This window comes from Acinonyx jubatus, chromosome D1 (genome assembly GCF_027475565.1).
Source record: "Acinonyx jubatus isolate Ajub_Pintada_27869175 chromosome D1, VMU_Ajub_asm_v1.0, whole genome shotgun sequence".
NCBI lineage: Eukaryota > Metazoa > Chordata > Mammalia > Carnivora > Felidae > Acinonyx > Acinonyx jubatus.
In genome coordinates this window covers 92,141,937-92,156,493 of record NC_069390.1, presented here as the reverse complement: position 1 = coordinate 92,156,493, position 14,557 = coordinate 92,141,937, and the positions used below count along the sequence as shown (strand labels likewise).

Sequence of the window (14,557 nt, the reverse complement as noted above, 5' to 3'; positions counted from 1 at the left end):
GTTGATGGTAATTTCAATTCTATTTATGACAAAATATCAGTTGACCACTGCACAAACAGAGGCATTCATTATTAGTGGGGATTGGAAAATGTGAGCAGAGTAGTGTAGCTCATTCATTTCCAAGCATCTTCAAGAATAAAAGAAAGAAGCTAGATTCAACAAGGTATTCAATTCCATTACATACATGATAATAAAAATCCAGAACAAGAACCATTACTAAAAGAATCCTAAAAATTTCTGGAAATTTTTACAAATGTATTGTGTCCACAATTTTTCTCATGCCTTCTCTGTTTTAATGCAATTATAGGTAATAAAACCCTTGAAACAGGGAAGTTCTCTGTGTAACTGTTTCAGAGAAAGCAAAAAAAAAAAAAAAAGAAGAAATGAACTCGTAAGATAGCATACTACCTGATGGCTTACCCTGGATGGGAAAGACAAGAGAAAAACTAATAGGTAGAATTATCCTTAAATAGGAAAGGTTAGCCTTGTGTCTCCAACTGATACGGTGAATAAAGATCAGTTTGGGGTCACCTTAGAACTGAGGATGACCCTCAAGTCCAGGAATAGGCCCAAATAGTTACATTAAGTGACAAGAGGGGGAAAAAAGGAAACTAAGGTAGAAATCCTGCCCAGAAGACTTTATAAAGGGTAAGAGGAAGGAAAAAAATAAGAAGAGGATGAAGAAGACCAGAGAGCAGACAAAAAGACATAGTAAAGGAGACATAGATGGTTCTACTCAGTTTGTAATTCTCTTCAGGGTTTTCTTCAGAGCAAGTTTGGTATCTTTATTCCTGAGGCTATAAATGAAAGGGTTGAGCATGGGTACCACATTGGTGTAAAACACTGAGAAAAATTTCCCTTGGCTCACAGACCCAGAAGATGATGGCTTGACATGAGTGAGCAACCCAAATCCATAGAACAGGCCAACAGTTACTATGTGGGAGCCACAGGTGCTGAAGGCTTTGGGCCAACCCTGAGCTGATGAGATGTGAAGGATATTGAAAAGAATCAAAAAATAAGAAATAAAGATAATGAGGCTAGATGCAATGACAACTGAGCCCACAATAACAGAGATAACCAGCTCACTGGCATAGGTACTGCTGCAGGAGAGCTGGAGGAGGGGAAAAATGTCACACATGTAATGGTCAATGGCACTGGAGTCACAAAAGATCAGCCTGATCATGCACCCTGTGTGGACCATGGCACCAGCAAAACCCATCACATATGAACCAGACATCAGCAGAGAACAGACTTGAGGGGACATGGTAATGGTGTACAGCAGAGGTTTACAGATGGCCACATAGCGATCATAGGCCATGGCTGTCAACACATAGCACTCAGAGTTGACAAAAAAGCAGAAGAAAAATAACTGAGTCATGCATCCCATTAAGGAGATGATGTTCTTGTCCGAAATAAAGCTCATCAGCATTTTTGGGGTAGAGACAAATGAATAACAGAGATCAATCAGGGACAGATTGAAGAGGAAAAAGTACATGGGGGTGTGAAGGTGTGAATTCAGGCAAATTAAATTAATTAAGCTCAAATTGCCCACCACAGTGACCACATAGTTCACCAAAAACAGAAAAAACAGAGGTAGTTGGAGTTCAGGTTGGTCTGTTAATCCCATAAGGATAAAGTCAGTCACAGAGGAGTCATTTTCCACAGCCATTCACTTCACAGGTATGATCTGCAAGAACAGAGGTAGAAGCTGACATTAACAATGGACCCTCACTCTTTGTCTCCAGAGGTAGAGATGCATCTGCTGGTTTACAAGCTCAAGGTTATCTAAAGACACATGCAAGGAATCCAAGGAGAACGACTTACTATGATTATTCTGAATGACTCCTCATTTTCTCCTCTAATTCTACACATGCTATTTGTGCAGAAAGAATGCTGGTAGACCCCCAATGTCTCTGCACATCATTTCCTCCCTTCTCCCCAGTTTCCATTCAGGATTAAGGCTGACAAGAGCAATAAATTAATAAATTGGTGTTGTTCCCCACAACCCTTGACTTGTGCAGTCTGGAGTCTGAAAGAAAATTATCCAGACAAATGTAATTCAACCCTCACCTTCGCTTTCCTAGAGGCCTCACTGCTGCTGGACCTTATGGCCACTTCTACTCTACAGTCCTGAGGGGTCAAAGTTTCTGACAAGGAAAAAGGCAATATCCATCAGTACACCCTAGGTCTTTGACAGGCTAAAAGAGGCATTCTGGAGAACAGGCCATGCTCTCTATTTGAAAATTTGTCCAGAAGTCCTCTTCACTTGCAAGGAGGACAACAACCTTATTGGAGCTCCAAAACAATTGACTCAAATGGGAATCTATTCCATGACCTGTAGTTCTGGGGAAATTGATTAGAATCACAGAAGATTTATTCTCTCCCTCATTATTTCCTTCCAAGTTAAATGAGTCCACTGAGGATAGACATTATTGAGCCTATGTTTATATCCTGTGTCATAGACCTAATGTTGGATCCCTTAGGACTCCATGTTCTGCTCAGTTTATAATTTCACAATAGACATTCTTAACCCCCAATTCAGAGGAAGGAAGTGCCTCATTTCCTTCATCATCCCCTGGAGTCTTTGCACAGTTCTAAGAGGAAAATCTGGGCATGGTCACTTGCCATTTCTAGCATTTTCCTAAAGCCTCTGGGATCGCATAAGCAAAACATTAAATCATAGCTTTAGCCCTGTCCATGTTTGTGGATCTCACTCCTGTAAAGGGATATTCTAGCAAAGTGGTTGAGAGAGTGGGAGTGGGCCCTCAAGTGAGACTGAGTTTAAGTCTGGGCTTTAAAGTCCTTAATTATGAGACTGAAGGCAGTGATAACTTCTCCGGCCCTTGTATGTATACTTTTATATTTACTTATACCTATGTATATCTATAAATGAGTTTAGTAAAGAGCAATCTCATAGGGATTGCTGTGAGGATTAAATGGGTTAAATCATATAAAGTATCAGAAACATGCCTGACACATAAAAGGGGCCTGATAAGTGTTGGTACCCCTCCCCTATTCCCAATCCACATTAATCATATCAAGGTTTTTCAACCTTGGCACCATTAACATTTTGAACAAGATAATTCTTTATCATGAGACCATCCTGCATATCATAAGTTGAAAGCATCCCTGGCCTCTACCCATTAGATGCCAGTAGTATCCCTAGCACCAGTTGTGACCAGCAAAATGTTCTCCAGACATTGGCACAGGTCCCTGGGGGGGAGTGGGGGGGGGCAAAATCACACATTTTGAGAAATGTGGATCCATATGTAGATCTATATGTACATATATATGCACTTCTTCCTTAAGTACCTCTCAGAAAGCTCTATCTTATGTCCATTATGTGCCACAAGCACAAAGTTCCCAAAACTGAAGTTAGCATTTTCTTACGATTTCCATTGCTCCTCCTCCAGATCATCATTTTCACCATCATCCAAGGCAACTAGTCTACAAACTAAACTGAAGCAATTTCCTCTCTCTTGCCATCTTCATCCAGTCTCCAAGTCCCAGAGAATCCAACTCCTTGAGAGGTTTGGTCTTCCCTCTTACACAGCTTCTGCATTCTCTCGTTATCTCAAATTCAGATTACTCTAACAGTTTTCCAACCTGGACTCGTACATCATTTCATCACTGCACCTTTCATCACTGCACCCCTTTCATCACTGCACACTCGTGCACATTCTCTTCTTGCTCTCTATTCCTAATTCCTACGGACATATGGCTATAATCATAAATTATCTGAGTTAATGCCATTTTAATCCATTCTGTCACATCAGTGAATTTCAAGAAGAAGTAGAGACAAGTTGCTTACGTTGTCTTCTGTCTTTAACCCGAGTCCTCCACTGCACTTCTAGGATCACACTAAGTCCACAGGAACCTGGAGCCTGGAGTTTAATGTTCCAGGTCTTGATCAGTTATATTCCACCCAAAGTAGATGCTACATGAGGGCTAAAACTCCATAAATAGACTTTCTCTTTATTTTAGAGATTTTACTGGCTCATTTCATTTAATGAACAATTTTTTGAGCATTTAGACTACAAGACAGAGTGAACACGAACAGAATGAGGTATAGGCCTTGACCCTATGATTTCTCAGTATATTAGAGAGACAACCAAGGAAACTGAGATTTGTAGCACTATTAGTTATTGTTAGCCAGTCACAGTGCTAGATTCTTTATCCACCTTCCCTCATGTCACCTTACACCCACCCTCTAAATCAGGCAGGAGGGATTAATTGCTGTTGCAAGGTCAAAGCAGCAACTGCCAGAGAAAGATTCATATTTAAATGGCTATGAATCCAAAATTGATTTATTTTACCACTACCTAATTGTGTGGTAGAGGTGATATACACAATTTTCTAAAGCATACATAAAGACTCCTTCAAATTAAGTGACAGAAATTCAAGTCAAATTTATCTCGATAAGCCAGCCTGTAACACAGAAGTGTGTGAAATTGGTGAATTGAGAACGCACATGGCTTCTTGTGTGGCTGTACAGGACAAAGTCCTTCATGGGTATGTCTCTCCTCCCACTTTTTGTTCTATTTAATTCTACTCAGTTTTAATCTCAGATGGGTTCTCCCCATGTAGTGAAAAGAGAACAATCAAAATCCTTAGATTTAATCTTACCAACTCAGTAACTCTAGGGAGAAAAGAAAAATGTTTTTTTAATAGTTATGGCAGAAAAGACAAGTCAAATGCCTATTTCTGACTAATCACTGCCATTGAGATTCGGCATGTGCTGATTGGACAAGACAATGTCTCCTAACGTGAGTAAATCAATCCATCAAAATCACATAAAATGAGTTACCCGTATCAGACAAGGTCCAGTCAGAAAAACAAATGGCATAATATGTGCTTCCTATAGAGTATATTTAAAACAAAGAATTGGTTTATACAGATATTGCAAGGGGGAAAGAGAAAAAAATTGAAAACTATAAAGACTGTTAAACTACAGAAAATATTAAACTACAAAAAAGTATAAAGACTAGTAAACTATAGAAAATAACCATTTTCACAACTGGTGGAACACATAGAAAAGGAAGAATAACCAGATTCTGGAATCTCAGAGGAGCAGCTCTATGGGATCGGTGCTTGGATGAATGGAAACCCGACAAGTGCTTAAGCTGCTCAGGATACACACAGCCCATGCACTGAAGCTTGGGCAATACAGTTGCCAAGGGAGTGTTGTCCAGCTACTGACTGTGCATCTAAGGAGGTATGGAAAGTTAAGCACATTTCCATGTGCTTATTGGCCATTTGCATGCCTTTCTTTGGGATGTATCTTTCAAATCATTTGCCCATTTATGAAATGGCCTTTTTATTATTGAGGTATCTCTTAATTTTTAACTTGTTACATATTATGGTTACAATACCTTTGTCAGGTATATGTATTGCAAACATTTGCCAAGTCTGTGGCTTGCCTACGAATAGTTTTCTGATAAACAGATGTTCTAATTTTTTTTTTAATTTTTTTAATGTTTATTTCTGAGACAGAGAGAGACAGAGCATGAGTGGTGGAGGGACAGAGAGAGGGAGGGGGACACAGAATCCGAAGCAGGCTCCAGGCTCCGAGCTGTCAGCACAAAGCCCAACGCAGGGCTCGAACTCACAGACCGCAAGATCACGACCTGAGCCGAAGTCGGACACTCAACCGACTGAGCCACCCAGGTGTCCCCAGATGTTCTAATTTTAATGAAGTTTACTTTGTCTTTGTTTTTTTTTTTTCTTTTGAATGTAGTACTTTCTAGAGTATGTCTAAGAAATCTGTGCCTACACCAGCATACTTTTCTATATTTTCTTCCAGAAGATTTATTTTTAAGCTTTATATGTGTGGTTTGATATATTTAAAATTAAGTGTTGTATATGGTGTGAGGTAGAGGTCATTTAATTGTTTTCTCATGAATAGTATTTCCAGCTGCAATTTGCTTAAAAGATTTTCCTATCCCTATGGATTTACTTTGCTGCTTGGTCAAAAATCAATTGACTGTATAAGTAAGGATTTCTCTCTGAACCTTCTATGCTGTACCATGACTTATTTATCCATCTTTATAACAAAACCAATCTGTCCTCATTACCAGAGCCTAAATCTAAGTGGTAAAATCAGTTAGTGTCAATCTTCTGTGTCATCTAAAGTTCCCCAAGAAGCAGATGCCAAGGAATAGTTAGACCTGCAAGATATTTATTGTGGTAAATGCCTGAGAAGGATAAAATGGGAAGGAGAAGGAATCAATGATAAAGGCTTTCAGACTGGGTTGAAACCTCAACACCTAAGAAAGAAGGAAGAGAAGGAAGGACAGGGTAGGAAAATGTCAGCCTATAGTGCAGTTCTAAGAATTCTCTGTTAGGACGACAGGAGGTCCCTAAGCAAAGACTGCCTATCAGAAGACGCCATGTTACGCAGATATTGGCCAGCTCCTGTCTGACCCATCATGCTCAGCCATCGGCTGGGGACATCTCAGAGTGAGCGTGGACTCTGCCTGAACATGATGGTGAATCCAAAGAAGTATCAGCTATAGACTATTAGTCAACAATTCTCCACACAGCTGGTTCTCTTGAAGAGGAGCTCTCTATGACTGCCACAGTCCACTCCCCAAAACAAAATATGTCCCAGTGTTCTTTCTTATTTATCTATTATTGTTATTTTATTATGTTTTATTAATTATTGTTTTAGCAATAAATTTATTATTGTTGTTATTCAAACAAGACAATCCAATTCAACAAGCATTTCTTGCCCTCCCAATGTATCTGAAATTCTAAATATACTAATGAGAAAACATGGAGAGATAGGAAAATTGAAAGAAACAGCATCTACTGTAAATATTTATTTTCTTATTGGTGAGACAAAGTGCTGTGGTCAAATGTTGAAATCCTAACCCCCAAACATGATATTAGAACATGGGGCCTTTGGGAGGTGCTTAGTTCATGACAATGGAATTCTCATAAGTATGATTTATACCTTTTAAAGAAGCTCCATAGAGGGGCGCCTGGGTGGCTCAGCTGGTGAAGCATCCAACTCCTAATTTCAGCTCAGGTCATGATCTCATGGTTCATGAGTTGAACCCCGAACTGGGCTCTGTGCTGACAGTGCAGAGCTTCCCTGGGATTCTCTCTCTCCCTCTCTCTGTCCCTCTCCCACTCTTTTCTCTCTCTCTCAAAATAAATAAATAAACTTTAAATCAATCAATCAGTCAATCAATCAATCTCCATAAAAATCACTAGTTCCTGCCACCATGTAAGGATGTAATGAGAGGTGTGTGACCTCAAAAACTGCTCTCACCCATTTGTGCTGGCACCCTGATCTTGGACTTACAGCCTCCAGAGCTGTTAGAAATAAATTTCTGTTGTTTGTAAGCCACTAAGTCTGTGGTATTTTATTATAATAGCCCAAATAGACTATGAGACAGGTTTAAGGAAGGTCACAAAATGTTGCTAGAAATAAAGTTTATTATCATTAATACATACCCTTTCTTCATGATGAACTTCATTAAATAAGTAAAAGTGTTTAACATGTTTCTCCCAATATGCACTATTTTCCTTTAAGTGATAAGTAACAGACTAGTCATACACCAACCATCCCCCATATTTGGATCCTGAGATACATATGTATTATTCCTTTAGTCATATATATTAATGCTATATTTGGCAATATATGTATTCACTTCAATTTAAATGAACTAGACTGTTTGAGGCTCAAAAGCTGGTGGTGTACAGAATGCATTTTGCCATTTTCAATGGGAACAAGAAAGAACAGAATGGTAAAGGGAAAAGTTGGTAAGAAAATAGAACAAAATGAAAATATCAGAGGACTTGATTATACTTTAGGCCATATACACAGTTTGTAATGAACACATTTCATTGAATCCTCCTGCCTATTCCAGCAATAATATGGAGAAGAATAAGAATGTTTCTTTAGTTTTTGGCACTTCTGTGTTTAAGAGAGATAACTGTAAATTCAACTTTCTGTGACTTATGAAGCTTATCATATTTGTTCACATTAAGAATAGCTTAGAGACAGAAACAGTATGAAGAGAAAATAGCCAGTTTATTTTTTCTTTTTATAAACATGTTATTAGTTATTTAGTAAACTGGTTTCAGGTACAGAAATACAAAAGCAAACAATGAAACAAAGTAGCTATAAGGGAAATGCTAAGACAGGTCTATTAAAACACAGATAACACAATCTGCAGAAACAACATTTATAATGATCAAAACCTCTAGAAAAACATAATAAAATTTTTAAAATTGAATTTCTTGGGGTACCTGGGTGGCTCAGTCGGTTAAGCGTCCAACTGGTTCGTGAGTTTGAGCCCCACCTCATGGTAAGCTCATGGTTCATGAGTTTGAGCCCCACCTCTGGCTCTGTGCTGACAGCTCAGAGCCTGGAGTCTGCTTTGGAGTCTATGTCTGCCTCTCTCTTGGCCCCTCCCCTGCTCACACTCTGTCTGTCTCTCTCTCAAAAATAATTATACATACAAAAATTTTTTTAATAAAAATTGAATTTCTTTATGTTATAATTTCTAATCAGAACATGTTTCTCCTTTGGATTTTAAACAATGCTTTCCACAATGTAACTTTGATATCCTTGTTTCTCAAACTGTAGATTAAGGGATTAAGCATGGGCACCACATTAGTGTAGAAAACTGAAGAAATTTTTCCCACGTCCATAGACCCCGGAGAAGAATATTTAAGATACATGAATGCTGCTGAGCCAAAGAAAAGAGAAATAGCAATGATGTGAGAACTACAGGTACTGAAGGCTTTTGATCGTCCTTGAGCAGATTTGATATGAAGAATGCTAGTGAGGATAAAGACGTAAGAAATTAGGATGGTAAAACTGGGTACTGTGATATTAATTCCCACGACTATCAGAACTACTACCTCGTTGACATAGGTGCTGCTGCAAGACAGTTGGAGGAGAGGAAGAATATCACACAGGTAATGGTTGATGACATTAACACTGCAGAAGGTTAGTCTGAGCATGCACCCTGTGTGGGCAGAGGCTCCAGCAAACCCCATCATATATGCAGCAACAGTCAGCAAGGCACAGACCTGATGGGACATGGTTACCTTATACAGCAACGGATTACAGATGGCCACGTAGCGATCGTAGGCCATTGAGGTCAACATATAGCATTCCGAGATGACAAAAAAGAGAAAGAAAAACAGCTGAGTCATGCAGCCAACATAGGAGATGATATTCTCCCTTGATACAAAGTTCATCAGCATCTTGGGGGTGAAAGCAGAAGAGTAACAGACATCAATGAAGGATAGGTTGAAGAGGAAGTAGTACATGGGGGTATGGAGGTGAGAATTTAGACTAATAAGAGTGACCAAGCCAACGTTGCCCACCATGGTGACAATGTAGATCACCAGAAACAGGAAGAAGAGGGGTTGCTGGAGCTCTGGACGGTCTGTTAGGCCAGCAAGAAGAAATTCAGTCACTAAGGACTCATTTCTAACCAGTATTCTTCTCTTCAGAAATCTGTGAGAACAGAAGAAACTTCCATTAATAGAGACCCCAGCTCTCTCCTTCCTTACATGCTCTTATGTATGAGAAGACTCAGACCAGCAGAAATCGAATAAGTCCCTTTGCTTCACAGGGTCCAAATGGACTGCACACATAGCCATTGGCATTAAAATCACTCTGTCTTTTGTTGCATGAGTTGTATGTGACAAACAGCTATTCCTGTCTTTACTAGAAGATACAAGAATGGAGTAGCTGAGGACTAAACCCACCTAAATCTCAGAAGGGAGGTATCCCCCTTCTCTCCCTCCCACTCATCTGATCCTTCACTTCCTAGTTCCTACTCACATTTCCATTACCTTACCAGATACTTCAGTTCCCCAGTGATGACTAACAAAAAAATAGAAACTTCTGCTAGAATAGAGATCATTCAGATATTTTGCTTCCTAGAAGGAAGTCTGTCAGAGTCTACAGGGTTTCCAGATCTTTCCCACAAGAATCTACAAAGTCAACTGATAACACTTATTGAGGAGACCCTTGGTAGCCTAAGACTTATATTTAACCATACATCAGGTGTTTCTACACATTCTCCTCCTTTGTTCCATCCTAGCTGGACAGAGAATGTAAAAGGAAGGTGGATGTGCTTCCTTCTCTTTGTAGGAGGGCACAAAAGAGAAACATAATTTGGATGTTGATTAAATTAGTTAGGGTGTGGAAATGTAGCAAGCTATATACTTAGGACATTTAAACTTTATTGTATGTGTATTTCAGCTGAAATAGCATATTTCAGCTAAAAAATATTTTTAGGAAAAAAACAAATCTTTTCCTCTGATGTTTCTATTTTCTGGACATGTCACTTGGAACTGCTATAGCTCTCCTGCTACTAGACTGAGGATGAAGCCAACACAGGAAGGGTGTGCTAAGAATAATGCAGGCGGTGGATTAAGGGCCGCATACTTCTGAATTTCTTGCTATTCAAAATAAGTACTTTCCCCCATTTTTCAGCAACAGAGTGAGAGAAAAATGGAAACTTGCATAACTCACTCTCCTTCCATTGAGATAACTCAGTGCTGATTCTTCGTGAGTTTCACCTCCACTTCCCTGTAAGAACTGGCTTTTATGATGTCACAACGGAGCAGATATAGATAGTCACAGGATCTTCTTCCTTTACTGGCAAAAGAGCAATAGCATAGATCTCCCAGACTGAATGTTCCAGGAGCCAGCCTGAGAAGTAGATCAAACTTCTAGTTATAAATTTACTAAGAGAGTTTGAAGGGAAACCACACAGGTGACACCTGACCCATCATGACATAGAGCACAAGGCTTTTGCTTAAGGCTTATAATTCTTTTAGACCTCATTAGAAATATGGTGTAGGTCTTCCCTAAGATCTCCCCATCGTGATAAACTCTGCAGGGAAGAATCTGATGTCTGAGTTTACATACTAATTGTAACCGTAAATGTTAATTTCCCAACAGGGATTACATATTCCCTAGGTTTTAGGAGAAAGGGTCCTCTGCTGTCCCTTAGAAGGATGCATATAAATAGCATCACTGAAAATGTCACTAATTATCATTCTATGTAACCCAGTTCTAGTCAGAATTTATACACATCTCCTAAAGTTTATTTATTATGCTTTTTTAATATTTTGAGAATTTTAAAATAATCATTAAGTATATTTTATAGACACAGCAAAAGGATACTTTTGTTTTCAGAGATTATTGTTTAAATAGAAAATTATTTGATAGAATAACAACCCATTATTCTATGAAATGTTACTTTGCGTTGTTCTGACTCAATATGGCTTTGTTTTCCACATATTAAAATTAAATCTATAAGAAAAATCACTGGTAATAGGTTTCCATCTTAAGAAAACACAATTTTAAAATTCCAGAGTATATATTAATTTCTCCTTATGCTTGTGAGAAGATATCTAAAGTTTACTTTCAAATGAATATAGATTCACAGAGAATTATAAAAATAACGTAGAGATTTCCTGGAACTCCAGATTCCTACCTACATCTCCAACAACTGTAGTATAATAGCAAAACCAGTAAACTGACTTTGGAACAATCATGTTAAGTAGAATTTAGGACTATAGATGTTATTCAGCTTTCAGCAGTTTTACATGCACTGAGAGTTTGTGTTGTGTGTGCCTGTGTGTGTGTGTGTGTGTGTGTGTGTGCGCGCGCGCGCGCGCGCGCGCACGTGGAGATCAATGCAATCTGATCCCTTGTACAGATTCGCCACCACAATTAGGACACAGGACTGCTCCACCAGCTATTCTACCCCTTTACAGCCAAACCCAACCCCTTCCACCTGCATCTGTCTTCTGGCAACCACTGACCTGTTCTCCACCTCTTCAGTTGATTCCTTTAGAGAACAATAAATGAAATCATATAACATGTAACCTCCGAGATTAGTGTTTTTCACTAAGTACCATGTCCTGAAGTCCATCCCAGCTGTTGTATGTATCAGCGGTCTGTCCCTTTCATTGCTGAGTAGTATTCTGTATTTTACAATTCAAGTTTATTCAACCTTCTGTAGTAACTTAAGATTTGGGTATTGGGAGGCACCTGGGTGGCTTAGTCCGTTGAGCTTTCGACTCTTGACTTCAGCTCAGGTCACGATCTCATAATCGTAGGATTGAGCCCTGCATCAGGTTCTGTGTTAGGTGTGGAGCCTGCTTAAGATTCTTTCTCTCTCCCTCTTTCTCTCTCCCTCTGCCCCTTCCCCACTCACACTCTCTCTCAAAAAAAAAAAAAATCTGGGTATTCATACAAAACTAAATCTGTTTTATTCATGGAAAATGTTTCAGGGACAGGAGCCAGATAACAGCTGAGACTGGTTCAACTAGGAATTCTCTTTAAGCTAACCTGAGTCAAGGCTTTCATTCTCCCTCCTCTAAGAATAGTGGCTGAAACACCCAGAATTTAAATAGGTCTTATAATCAGTCAAAGACAAGGGGGAACACAGTGTATGTACCAACATTACTCTTTCTGAAAGTGTACCTTAGTAGTCACAGTCAAATAGTCAGGAAAAGGCATTTGAACATAATGCAAATTCTATTCGCTACAATTTCTTATTCATTCAATCTCAGTACATGTGTATTTGAGTTTCAGAGTTGCAAACCCATACGCCTTTGGGAAACCAATTTATCAACCAGGGTACAGTGTTTATGTACAGGTTTTTTTGTTTTTACCCTTGCAACGTATAGTCAAGTGTTTCTGTCACAGAAAGAAGTTATAAGTGTACAAAAGGGGGAGTCTAGAATGAACTATGTGGTGCTAGATTAGCACCACATAATATACATCTTAGTACACATATGAAGATACATAGATTCAAAAAGATAGGTAGATAGATAGATAGATAGATAGATAAATAGATAATAGACAGATAGATACACAAGCATTTGAATACATACACGTATTTCCTATCTCTCTCCACTAAGAGGGCCTAGAAGCAGTGATACCCTAGTAAATATGAACACATCCGGGGCGCCTGGGTAGCTCAGTCAGTTAAATGTCAGACTTCGGCTCAGGTCATGATCTCACAGTTTGTGAGTTTGAGCCCCGCGTTGGGCTCTGTGCTGACAGCTCAGAGCCTGGAGCTGGCTTCATATTCTGTATTTCCCTCTCTCTCTCTGCCCTTCCCCTGCTTGTGCTGTCTCCCTCTCTCAAAAATAAATAAACATTAAAAGAAAATGTATTTTAAAGAAATGAACACATCCAACACCCAGACCTTCGTTTCTTAATAACATTCTCTGATAATAACTGGGCACCTTGGAGAAATGATTCATTTTGGGGATGAACCAGGGAAATCACAAAATGATCCTGAAGCATCTTTTAAAAAAGAAGACAGAGTCATGGCAAAAGTTTACATTATCCAACCTGGGAGCTCTGAAGGAGCAAAACTGGACCTATTTGAACAACAAAATAATTACAGTTGACCCTTGAATCGCATGGGCTTAAATATATTAGAAAAAATTTTTGGAGTCTTTGACAATTTGAGAAAACATTTATTTTATTATAAGAATACAACATATAATACATATAACTTACAAAATATGTATTTATCAACTGCTTATGTTACCAAGAAGGATTGCAGGGGCGCCTGGGTGACTCAGTCAGTTAAGCATCCAACTTCGGCTCAGGTCGTGATCTCACAGTTCGTGACTTCCAGCCCCACGTCAGGCTCTGTGCTGACACCTCAGAGCCTGGAGCCTGCCTCAGATTCTGTGTCTCCCCCTCTCTCCGTCCCTCCCCCGCTCACACTCTGTCTCTCTCTCTCTCTCTCAAAAATAAAAGTAAACGTGAAAAAGAATCTTAAAATAAAAGACAACTCTTCAAGAGAAATTGAGCTGTATGAAAGATTCATTACGGTGTCTTTATTGAACTCGTTTTATCTTAATCAATAAAAACCTTGAGCTTAGAACTCACTTCTCTACTTATTACAGATACTTCAGCAGCAATCGGAAGCATCACTGACTTGATATGTGTGAGCTCAATTTCTGCTCAATGATTCTCTGAGTACTTGAATATGTTGATGCGGAATGATCTCTCAGATTTCAGACTTAAGAAACTGAATAATTTTTTTTTTAAATCTCAGTTGACTGACATCTGATTCCAGCCAAGATAGAATACACCATTGCTCCCTACTATACCCTCTTAAACTAAAAAACCCTGGGCATAACACAACAAACATAAGAAGACATTGAAAGGTAAAAACAAGACAGACTTCCATGGAGCATGGGGAATTGAGGAATATGGCTGGTGAGTTCCTTGGGTTATTTTTTGCCCTGACGGTACACTGGACAAGCCTGCAACCCCAAACTACCAAAGACAGACCCAAAAAGCTTTCCTCTAACCAAAGAAATAGGGGGGGGGGGAAAGGTAGTCTAGTAGAACAGAAAACATTTTTTATAATATCCACCCAACAACAGGCAAAAATTAAATGACAACCTGCCTAGCAACCCATGTCAGAAGGGCCAAGCAGAGAGCTACATCTCTACCCTCTGCTTGAGGGTAACAGGAAGTACTCTGATTCCTTCACAGGGGTGATGTCAGCAGGGCCATGTGGAGACTGAACTGCTTATC

General features: G+C 39.2%; 2 protein-coding genes across 2 annotated transcripts; both read right to left on the bottom strand.

Annotated features, from left to right (window-relative positions):
- Positions 1–398: 398 nt before the first annotated feature.
- Positions 399–2,251, bottom strand: LOC106976617 (olfactory receptor 143-like). Its single transcript, XM_015074041.3, has one exon. The coding sequence runs from the start codon at positions 1,667–1,669 to the stop codon at positions 737–739; it is 933 nt and encodes a 310-aa protein (XP_014929527.1). The 5' UTR covers positions 1,670–2,251; the 3' UTR covers positions 399–736.
- A 6,269-nt stretch (positions 2,252–8,520) lies between these two features.
- Positions 8,521–12,027, bottom strand: LOC106976587 (olfactory receptor 8B3-like). The gene is made up of 3 exons (XM_053203944.1): positions 11,809–12,027; positions 10,508–10,633; positions 8,521–9,481 (listed from the first exon to the last, which is right to left on the bottom strand). The coding sequence occupies exons 2-3, from the start codon at positions 10,516–10,518 to the stop codon at positions 8,521–8,523; spliced, it is 972 nt and encodes a 323-aa protein (XP_053059919.1). The 5' UTR covers positions 10,519–10,633; positions 11,809–12,027.
- Between the last annotated feature and the right edge of the window lie 2,530 nt (positions 12,028–14,557).